Consider the following 12022-nt stretch of genomic DNA (forward strand, 5'->3'; position numbering starts at 1 on the left):
TCGGGAGGCACATTACCTTCACAAACAAACTTAATCCACTGCATCTTCAGCTGCTCAGATGTCTGGAGTAAATGACGACCACTATGTTCATTATTACATCCAGCAACACAACACCTCAGTCGCTCAATCAGAGATATTCTTGTCTAACTTACATCCCTGCTCCAGCATTGAAACAATGGAGGTTGGACTGTTACAGCTGATCTGAGGTAAGATGCTCATGTCAATCAACTATCGTGGGAGCAGCTTCTGTAGGTGTGACGCCACACCGACAGGCATCTGAGAACGGTTCGTTTTGAAAAAGGGGATATTATTTTTACAGATTAATTAAAAACGACTGCATGGATTTTTATCATTATAGGGTAGATTTGTACATACACTGCCAACACACATTAATGTTCAAACAACATGAAAAAGTGAACTTTGCATCCGATGACCCCTTTAAGAACATATATATTTAAATGAAAAGAATTCTTACCATCTCAGCCAGAGCAGAGATAACTTTGCCTAGTGTTGTTAAAGATTTGTTAATATTGGCTCCTTCCTAAAAAAGGACAAAGCACGCACAATTATAAGACACATGCAGATGCACTTATCTGAAATGACAAACTGTCATGAAACTCTGATCAACTCAAACTGACCCACCTTGAGTCTAGTGCCTTTAGCTCCAGTAGAATCAGCCCTCTCACTGCCTGCCAAGTCGACCAAGCTGATTTTGCTGACCTGTTTGCAAAAGAAAATGATGTGTCTAAGAACGGTAAACCGCTCTAATGCACAAACCAGCAACTTCAGCTGCTGTCAAACTGCCAGCATCCATCAGTGATGTTCAAACTGCAGAGTCTCACCTACTTTTGCATTGTAGTCTATTTATGAAGAGACAGTCACATTTTCTCATATAGAACAATAATAAACATTGCCATATGGGGGCCTTGAGGATAAAGGCTGCAGGAGAGGATGGTACCTTTTCAGATGTGTTGTCTGTATCACTATCATGACGTTTCTGTGTGAAGATGATGTTGAACACAGCGTGGGAGCGACTGCTGGTCTCATTCATGTTGGTGGCTGCCACAGTTCTAATAACAGAAAAGCGCAGCGGTGAATGATTTGATTTCATTGACTTACATAACTACACTGTCTTACTCACTGTCACTGTCTTAAAACTAAGAATTTATACTCATAGTAGTGTAATTCAGAGGTTAACTGCATATATACTCATAAATGTGTCACCTTGCTTTGTTTCCAGAGTCCATCAGGTCCTGGATGTCATTGTAGGAAGTAACGGCTAGTTTTGACAGATCCTCGACGTACGGCCCCATCAGAGGATGCTCTCGCACGCGCAGATTACCTTTGTTCTTTGGGTTCAGAAGGTCCCGCACACGCTCACAGTAGATCTCCATGTAACTGACCTGAAAAAAAAACAACATTTTTTACTTGCTATACTGATTCTACAATAGAAATACAATTTATGATGCAGGTGCTGCTCTTACCTCAACTGAGTATGACATGCTGTTGTCATTATTGTCACTGATCTTGGTAAACAGGTCCTCACATAGCTGTCACAGATAGGTTCAGCATTAAAAATGTGTTGGCAGCATCTTTGCAATATGCAAAGACAGCAATAAGGTCAATTATAGATAGTGTTATAGTGTACTACCAATGGGATGATGCCTTCTTGGTCTTTCTCCTGTTTCCCCATCATGGTATATGATTTTCCTGCCCCTGTTTGCCCATAGGCAAAGATACAAACGTTGTATCCCTCAAAAGCATGCAGAAGCATTTCCTCTCCAATGTCTTTATAAACCTGCTTTTGGCATGCATAGTTCACATCTTCTGGCTGTTAGAAAGACAGAAAAGGAAATGTCTCAATAACAGTCATCATGATCACAGGAGAATTAAAAATAGCAGCAGTGAGTTGCGTAAGAGGCAGATTCAGCAGTTCGTTTTTTAAGAAACTCACCGTTGTATGTGACCAATAAGAATAGTCAAAGTTGAAGCTCTTGGTCTCCTTTGGCTGTTTTGGGTTTAGAATTGCTAAAAAGCAAAGAGAACATGTCTATAAGGATAAATCTACAATCGATTGGAGAAAACAACAAACTATATAAAACTATTGCCAGCCTCATTATTTAATTTCAATCATCTTCAGACCTGAAGCCTCTTGTAGCAAAAGATGATAATAAAAAACATCATGATGAGGACAGAGGAACTTCACTATTCATGTATTTATACCGTTCAAAACTTTGGGTTTGGTAAGACTTTTATTTAAAAAAATTAAAGGGACAGTTCACCCAAAAAATGAAAACTAACATTAATTGCTTGTTTCAACCCTGTAAGACCTTCATTGATCTTTGGAGCACAAATTAAGATATTTTTGATGAAATCCAAGAGCTTTCTGACCCTGCATAGACAGCTACACAACTACCATGTTAAAGACCCAGAAAAGCAGCAAGGACATCATTAAAAAAAAGTCCAAGCAACATCAGTGGTTAAACTGTAATGTTATGAAGCTACAAGAATACTTTTTGTGTGCAAAGAAAACAAAAATAATGCATTTATTCAACAATTTCTCTTCTGTGTCAATCGATGCATGTTCACAACCTTTTTGGGCCATGAATGCGATAATTACATTGCTGCATATGCAGGGTCAAAAAGCTTTCGGATTTCATCAAACATATCTTAATTTTTGTTCTGAAGATGAACAAAGGTTTTAAGGATTTGGAGCAACATGAGGAAATTTAATGACAGAATTTTCATTTTTGGATTAACTATCCCTTTAATACTTCCATTCAGCAGGGTCATATTGAAGATGACAGTAAAAACATTTATAACAGTATAAAATATTTCTATTAAAAATAAATACTGTTCTTTTGAACTTTCTTCAAAAGAAATAATCCTGGAAAAAAAATGTGTTACTGTTTCCACAAAAATATTAAGATATTAACTGTTTTCAATAATGCTGATAATAATAACAAATGTTTCAGTCTGACTGAGATTAACTGGAATGCACAATGAAAAACATGATTTTTGAAAATTGTTAAAAACAAAATCTGTTTTTGCAAATGAACCCATCCACAAAAAACATGTTTAAAAAGACAAAAATATCATCTAAATATAGTAATAACTGCTTTTTCTACACTGTTAATATACCATAAGGCAATATATGCATATGTAGTCATGTTTCAGGACAGATGAGTCTAAGGAAGCGTGAATCATGCCATCCCTTGGGTACTGGGAATGAGGTCATGAACCTCCTAGCATCCTCTCACCAGCACAAAGGCGTGCAGTGTGTCTGACCTCACACTCTGCATCAGCTGACTCTGTTTTCCCACTCACGCTGCAGGCAGAACAACAAGGCACTTTACGTTTTTTGGAGCTGCTCTAGAAATGGGGGCTTAAAATGTCACAAAATTCTTGCCATGAAACGGACTTCTGAACACTTCCAAAACCTTTGCTTGTGGCACATGAAATGAGTTACGTTTTGAGAATCACTGTAAAGCAAATCTGAAGCCAACAAAGGTATTAGTCAGATGATGACAGGCTGCATACCTAATCAATGAAAAAGCCTTTTCTGAAAACTAAAGCATGACCTCTTTGACATTTTCAAACCTGTAAGCCTAGAGATGCACTAATATTCTCTCTCATGGGGGTGCTGATGAGAGACCATGGGAATAAATATTTCATTAGAATCATAAATTATTCCTACAGCACAGTGACAATCATCTCGTACTCGAATGAGTTCAAATAATCACTGACAGCAAGTGAAAATATGCGTTTTGAAAGAGCGCTCACTGGTAGTGTTGCCTGACATCTGGATGATGCACTTGCTCTCTTTTCCAATCTCTCGTGAATTGAAGGGACGGACCCTCACAGCTACTTTCACCGAGGCACCGGCCATGGTGTCTGAGTGCTGGGGCTTTGCTACTGCACAGGATCTGATGGGACGAAGCCCAGTCAGGAATCAGAGGCCACCTGCCACCTGTAGACAGAAACATTGACAAGCTAATTGTGTAGGAATCACAAAAGAAAATGTGTTATTTTACTTCACTACAGAATTAAGAGTACTGTGAAGATACAATTAGACAATAACAATAACAAAACATCATGATTGAACTCTTCTTTCGCAAAACGAGGTTTGAAATGTGTTAAGGCATACACTTTAGATTTAGTACCTTAGCAATTCACTTCAAGAGATAATTAATGAAAAACCCCATAAATCTGTTCAGGCGATTGTACTGGCTAAGTTACGCCACTGATAATCTAATTTAGGTAATGGAGCTCTCTGTGATCCAGACCATGACTCATCAGGACTTTTATCACATTCAGTAGATTACTGTACACCAGAAATGGCTGTGAACTCATAACCTCTAAAACTAGCCGTAGTGAAACAGGCTTACAAATGGGTTTAGGATTTATATGTGCAGATTTATTAAAAGAACAACAAACACCTTGTGCAAATCAGAATCTAAGAGCAAGGTCAATCAGTCAGCAAAATTTAGGCCTGTTTAAAGCACGCAGAGAGATCCTTTGGTAGCATCAATGGCGATACTCTGAAATATCTTCACTGATATAGCTATTAGATTACAAACTTTTATATTTAAAAAATATGTGACCCTGGACCACAAAACCAGTCATAAGTCGCACCGATATATTTGTAGCAATAGCCAAAAATACATAGTATTGGTCAAAATTATTGATTTTTCTTTTATGCAAAACATTATTAGGATAGTAAAGATAATGTTTCATTAAGATATTCTGTAAATTTCCCACCATAAATATATCAAAACTTAATTTTTGATTAGTAATACGCATTGCGAAAAACTTAGTTTGGACAACTTTAAAGGTGATTTTCTCAGTAGTTTTATTTTTTGCACCCACAGATTCCAAATTTTCAAATAGTTGTATCTTGGCCAAATATTGTCCTAACAAATGATACATCAACAGAAATCTTATTTATTCAGCATGATCTCACTTTCAAAAAATGTACCCTTATGACTGGTTTTGTGCTCCAGAGTCACAGATGATAATTAAAAACAATCTACTGTACAAATCTCTCCCTGCTCTATCTGTGGACCATGACAATCTCACAGCAAAAGAGTGGATTCATGATAAAAAAAAGGGTGATTATTGTGCTTCTATGATCTAATATTCATAATACCAAATTAAGAGCTCTAACAGTCAATCCAAAACCAGACACAACATCAGAAAACACAACAACAATGTAAAGATTACAGATTTTCATGTTTGCAATATACTTACTAAATCATATAAGAGATTACAGCAAAGCAATATTATTTCATTAATTAATTAATAAGTAAATTCACACTCTCCTGGCCCCTGAGATACTTAAATAATGTTTCATCATATGGGTTTCAACCACACATTGACTGTGATTGTTTATAAATACGGGAATTGCATACTGTCTGTTACAAGGGCCTGCATGCTGTAAAACAACATCTTAAAAATAAACTCTGACTCAGAGACATTTCATTCACAAAAGACTACGACATCCAACATAACCCATTTAATAACTCTCCTACTGTGTATTTAATCCGTTTAAAAGAAATGGAAGTGGGTCAAATATGTAAATTCTTTGATACTGCAAAACATATCACGCTAAATCGTGGTTTTAATCATGATTAGAATTTAAAAAAACTGCCCTAGTTTCTTGTTTTCTAAGAAGCACATCAACAAATTTTACTTCAGGTGCTATTAGGAATAAAAATGATTTAGAAATACGTTGGAAAACAGACTGAAATATATATGTATATATATATATATAGGCTATTTATTTAACATTTAATATGGAGAATTATCCTATTCATTTACACTGATGTTATTGCCAACTTAATACGGGATACCCTGGTGAAAAAAACAGCATATGCTGGTAGGTATGTTTTGATGCTGGTTTATGCTGGTCCTTTGCTGGTTTTTGCTGGTCATGTTGCTGGTCAAGGACCAGCATGAACCAGCAAAGGACCAGCATAAACAAGCTAAGGACCAGCATAAACCAGCAAAGGACCAGCTTAAACCAGCATCAAAACCTACCTAACCAGCATCCCAGCATCAAAACATACCTACAAGCATATGCTGGTTTTTTCACCAGGGTAGGCTACCCACCCTTAGAAATATTCATAATTAAAAATAAAACGTAACGTTTGGCTATTAATAACAAGCTGTGGATGAATTTGGACAACATTTGTCTATACACTACCTATCCAGAAAAGACTGGGCTGAGTGCCATCCTTTGCAAAAAATCATAGTTATGTTTGTACACAACACCGCACATTGAGCAAATGTTATTTATCACAGCCCTCATAGTCTGAAAATGGCTGCCCTGAACGTCAGCCACTACAGTCATGAATCAGCTGTGATGGACGCGTATTTGCGTCAGCTTCAGCCCGGCCGGCAAAACAAACGCAATGAAGCAGTTTCAACATCATCAAGCGAACCAGCTATCCAAAACAAGGTTATCATACAGAAATATGTATCCCATCTGTTCATATTCAGAGCTGTCTCTGCGTAGCTGCTGAGATGCGGCAGCAACACCCAGTATACTGTACACTGCAAGCGACGCGATATACAAGAACGCTCACAAAGTAATCAAAATATACGCAATTATAATCGACATCGTCATCATCTAGCTGATATTGTATAATTATGAATTCGACGCGTTTCAGCGTATCGCGTCGCGGTAGACTTGAGGTGTTAAAGAAGCGTGACGCGTCTGTTACTATGGCAATATTTTTTTAGAATCTTTATTCCAGAACAGAATACAGGCACGTAAACAGAATTTAATTTAGAATTTCTGATATCAGATAAATATATAAATCGTTTCATGTTTTTTAAATATTAGTGCGCACTGTATTCACCCTCCCTGACGCATTTAATAAAAAATGCTTGCCTACATATATTCATAGATAACGCTTTTCCCTCAGTAACCTAATTGTCGTTTAATCCGTCTGGCTTTTGAAACTAAAACGTTTGAATTATGAAAAAGGCCCAGATTTCATGTCACGGCCTCACCCTGCCAACATAAACAGCATCCTTCAGCACCATAGCCGGTTTAGGACTATCAATGCATGTAAATAAGACAGAACAAAGCAGTTTTACATTAAACGTCTATTGATATTGATAAAAATAATAAAAATATACATTTATAGATATGTAAGTCCTGAAATAGTATGATAGTACAAGATCAGATTTGAATAAATAATTCTATACATGTCTTTTTTTTAAAGAAGTCCTGTTATTTAAAAAAATAAGCATCTCCTTCAAGATCTTTTTCATACTCTTTTGTATTTCAGCAGCCTCCGTGTGGCTTTCCGGACAGGACAACATTGAAACAGTGCACCACCCTTCTTATTCTCATAAGAGATGTGAAAAACAATGGTTTTGAAACACATAAATCACACAAATGATAATCGAGATCTCCCATACCTGATTCCTGATGGCAATATCCTGTTGAGATTGCGGACAGCAGTGGGTTATTCCATCAAGTCTGCTTCCGTCCGCCGTCTTCTTCCTCACCCAGTTGTTTTATTTTTTCCTATAGGCTCTCAGCCTCTCCCTAGCTCAGCAACATCAATGCAGGTGGAGCCCCCCCTGGCAAGACCATCAGACTGAGGGAGTCTGGTTTTGCAGGGCCTGGTACGCAGTGGTGCGTCAGAAAGCCGAGGGAGGGGTTAATGGATGTGGGGATGCGCTGAGAGACAGTGTTTCTTCAGCCTAACACAAAATGGCTCTCGTGGTGGAGCCAAGGATGCTGATCAGCCGTGAGTGGCTGATGACATCAGCAGTGTGGGAGCTAGCGGCATGGATGCAGCACAGGGAGTGGGAGGGAGGAACGGAGGGAGAGAGAGAGGAAAAGAGGGGCTGAGAGACACAGACAGAAAGGAAGGGTGTGATAACAGCATCACAGGACACTCTTTAAAAAGGCCACAGTTCATGGATTTGCTTCCGTGTCCTCGAATATAAATGACAGTGTTAAAAGCACAAAGAGCTCATTTTAAATTCTAAGCTCAGACGGTAGGGTCTGTGTTTCAGCATGCAGAGCACAGACCCTCTCAGTGGACTCATTATGAAGGCTGACGATGCCAGCTAAGCTTATGCAAGGAGACAAACAAGTTGGGTACACGTCAAAAAAAAAGTAGAATAAAGTACCGAATTTGGGGGTCAGTAATTTTTTTTTTTCCAGCAAAAACACACTTACAAGTGATTTATATTTTTAATAAATGCTGTTCTTTTCAGCATTCTATACATCAAAGAACTACCAGTCAAAAGTTTTTGAACCGTAACATTTTTAGTTGTTTTAAAGACATCTTTTCTGTTCACAAACCTGCATTTTTTATCCAAAATACAGCAAAAGCAGTAATATTGTGAAATATTTTTGCTTTTTAAAATAACTGCTTTCTATTTGAATATATTTTAAAATGTAATTTATTCCTGTGGTCAAAGCGAAATTTTCAGCATCATTACTCCAGTCAGTGTCAGATTAATCCTTTAGAAATAATTCTAATATGCTGATTTTCTGTTCAAGAAACATTTATTATTATTATTATTATTATTTATTATTATCAGTATTATTATCAATATTCAAAACAGTACAAGTACATTTTTTCAGGATTTTTTGATGATTAGAAAGATCTAAAGATCATATACATCATATAGAAATGAATTCTTTTAATTTAGCAGGGATGCTTTAAATTGATCAAAAGTGATGATAAAGACATTTATAATGTTACAGAAGATTTCTATTTAAAAAAAAATCTGCTCTTCTGAACTTTCTATTCATCAAACAAACCTGAAAAATTCTATTCGGCTGTTTTCAACATAATAATAATAAAAAAATGTTTTTTTGAGCAGCAAATCAGAATATTAGAATGATTTCTGCAGGATCATAACGATGCTAAAAATTCAGCTTTGAAATCACAGGAATAAATTACATTTTAAAATATATTCAAATAGAAAACAGCTATTTAAAATAGTAATATTTTATATATAATAGTAATTATTTAAAACAGTACATGAACAATACTTTTGTACATCTAAATGTCATGGATATCTGTACAAAGGAATATTGACTGTACTAAGAACAGTGTCAAGCGGGGACAACAGGCAAACTGTCCCAGTTCGTATGGCACGGGGACACTAAGGTCCTTTATGGTATATCCTACTCATTAGGTGTAAGGGAGAAAATTGTAGTATACTAAAATAATAATAAAAATAATAATAGTAATAAGAAACATCTGAAACAAATCACTGTTGCATTGTTCATGGAACCTACTTAAAGTTTACAAAAGGTCAATAAAAAGGTAATTTTGAGTTTGTTTAAAATATTATATAAAGCCACATGGTAAGACATAAACGTACTATTACCTTTTTTAAAATCTGATGTGTAACCAGGCTTCCATAATAAGCAAAGCTCTTAAATTTCGTTTGAAGATAAATTTATATTGTACTAAAGTCAAATTAAAAATGTCATATCTTCAGTGGACTAAAATGCTCCTAGCAGAACAGCCCCATCTACTGGGCAGCTGATATTCTGCTCACTGCATTACACAAGGAGGCCAATTTAAATGGTACATGACAAACACACTTTTTGAATTAGTTTTTGAATTGTAGTTTAATGGGGTCAAGGTCATTGATGTCTGTCTAAACATCTCTGTTGGTCAATACGCTTTACGTCAGGGTACATGTTCTGTCTTTTACAAAAGCATGGCAAGAGTTGAGTTGCTTCTGTCTCTTATTCTGACCTGCGAAGTGGGTGTTTGATCCCCACCACAGTGCAAAGGGCACACAAGGGTAAACATTGCGTTTCCACTTATTTACTGTGCAGACTAATTATTTACTGCAGGATAAGTGATGGGGACCAGTGCTCTGGTCAAAGTCCCTGCTCTGACATCAGCATCTGCTTCCTATGACACACAACTAGTTTTAGAGAATCACTATGTTCTGATCAGGTACTTTTGTACAGAGTAAGCATTTTTCTACTAAATTAGAACATCACAATCTATTAATGTTCAAGACTTTGTTTATGCATAGTTATACAAATATGCTAAAATGAATGAACATAGTCGGATATTAAAGCTATTTAAACAAATAGTTTACCTAAAATGAAAACTCGTTCAGAATGTACATTTACATTTTACATTTATTTATTTAGCCGACGCTTTTATCCAGAGCGACTTACAAGTGGGGAATACATCAAGCGATTTGTCCTAAAGAGGCAGAACGACTTAGGAAGTGCTCATAATACCATATAGCAGGCATTGTTCAGATAAGTACAAGCTAGAAAGGGAAAGGACTAGAATAATTGTTTATTATTTTTTTTTTTTTAAGTCAAATCGTTTCGAATAAGAATGTAGATGAGTTTGGTTTTTCAGGGGAACAAAATTGGGAAAATTTAATATCACTTGTTCACCAATGGATCCTCTGCAGTGAATGGGTGCCGTCAGATTGACAGTCCAAACAGCTGATAAAAACCATCACAAAAATCAACAAGTAATGCACACCACTCCAGTCCACCAATTAACATGTAAAGTGTGAAGAGAAAAGTTATGTGTTTGTAAGAAACAAATCCATCATTAATACATTTTTAATCATTGCTTCCAGCTGAAATACAATAATATCATATCAATAATATTACTTTCTCCAGTGAAAGAATTAAGAAATATGCACAGATCAAGCATCATTTACAAAAACAGTCCAAAACAGTTCTTAAAAAATATGTTTGTTTATTTTGATGTGAGAAGACAATAGGGAAATCTTTTTTTTTTACTGAAGAAAGTGTTATTATGGATAGAAGACTTGACCAGAAGTGAGTTAAAAGTTAAAATACTTTTTGCTTCACAAAATGTTAATTGATAGATACTAGTCCTGTGGATTATTTGTGGATTTCTGCGATGTTTTTATCAGCACCTTTGGATTCTCATTCTGACGGCACCCATTCACTACAGAGGATCCTTTGGTGAGCAAGTGATGTAATGCTAAATTTCTCCAAACCTGTTCTGATGAAGAAACAAACTCATCTACATCTTGAATGACCTGAGGGTGAATCAATTTTTAGCATATTTTCAATTTTGGGTGCACTAAACATACAAATACCTCTCATGAAAGGTCTAACAGTTGAAAATGTACATTAGAGAAAAAACAAGCTCTAAGGTCAAAAGAACTTCCTGTAGAACTCAGAGACAAGATTGTGTCAAGACAGCTAAGACAATGCAAGAGTGGCTTACGGACAACTCTGTGAATGTCCTTGAGTGGCCCAGCCAGAGCCTGAGCTTGAACCTAATCAAACATTTCCAGAGAAACCTGAAAAAGTCTGTTGGCCCACATCCAAATTTACAGAGAATGAGAAATGAAGAGGTGAAGAGAAGAATGGCAGATCATTTCCAAATGCAGATGTGCAAACCTTGTCGGATCATACCCAAAAAGACTTGAGGCTGTAAAGCTGCCTAAACTAAGTACGGAGATAAAGGTATGAATACTTAATAGTATTTAAGTGTATGCAATGTACTTATTTCAGTTTTTTAATGTTAACAAATTTGCAAAGTTGTCACAAATCTTTTTTTGCTGTCATTATGGTGTATGTATGGAGGGTAGATTAATGTGAAAAAAGTATTTTAAATGTGCTTTAAGTATGATGTTAAGGGTATGAATACTTATGAAATGTACTTCAGTTTTTCATTTTTAACAAATTTGCGAAGTTGTCAGACCTTTTTTGCTGTCATTATGGCATATGTATGGAGTGTAGATTCGTGTGGAAAAAAAAGTCATTTAAAGTAGTTTTAACATAAAACATGAAAAAAACAGTGGTATGAATATTTTCGCAAAACACTGCAGCTGTTTCAAAACACTCAATTAAAAACCACATAAATTAACGATCAAAAGGCTTAAAATGACAAAATAGCTTTAAGTTGCTTAAAACTGAAATGTCAGAATTCAAAAAAGTTGTCTACACTAACATGCTTTGTAGCTGCAGCTGTAGCTGCAATTACAATGTGAGGGACAAATGTGAGTTGGACTTATC

General features: G+C 36.1%; 1 protein-coding gene across 15 annotated transcripts in view; it reads right to left on the reverse strand.

Moving 5' to 3' along the window:
• The window catches only part of kif1ab (kinesin family member 1Ab), a 35507-nt gene extending 27751 nt beyond the window's left edge, over positions 1-7756 (reverse strand). For 8 of the 15 annotated variants that reach the window (XM_051132869.1, XM_051132832.1, XM_051132860.1 and 5 more), the window contains exons 1-9: positions 7432-7754; positions 3784-3970; positions 1955-2028; positions 1652-1831; positions 1485-1550; positions 1225-1403; positions 959-1070; positions 643-720; positions 476-541 (exon numbers count right to left, since the gene is read on the reverse strand). In XM_051132869.1, coding sequence (XP_050988826.1) covers positions 476-541; positions 643-720; positions 959-1070; positions 1225-1403; positions 1485-1550; positions 1652-1831; positions 1955-2028; positions 3784-3889 — 861 coding nt within the window. In that variant the 5' untranslated portion in view covers positions 3890-3970; positions 7432-7754. Of the gene's footprint in view, positions 1-475; positions 542-642; positions 721-958; positions 1071-1224; positions 1404-1484; positions 1551-1651; positions 1832-1954; positions 2029-3783; positions 3971-7431 lie in introns of all 15 variants that reach the window. The other 7 variants (XM_051132876.1, XM_051132778.1, XM_051132760.1 and 4 more) reach the window with 1 other exon arrangement.
• Positions 7757-12022: the final 4266 nt, after the last annotated feature.

Source organism: Labeo rohita, chromosome 2, assembly GCF_022985175.1.
Source record: "Labeo rohita strain BAU-BD-2019 chromosome 2, IGBB_LRoh.1.0, whole genome shotgun sequence".
Lineage (NCBI taxonomy): Eukaryota > Metazoa > Chordata > Actinopteri > Cypriniformes > Cyprinidae > Labeo > Labeo rohita.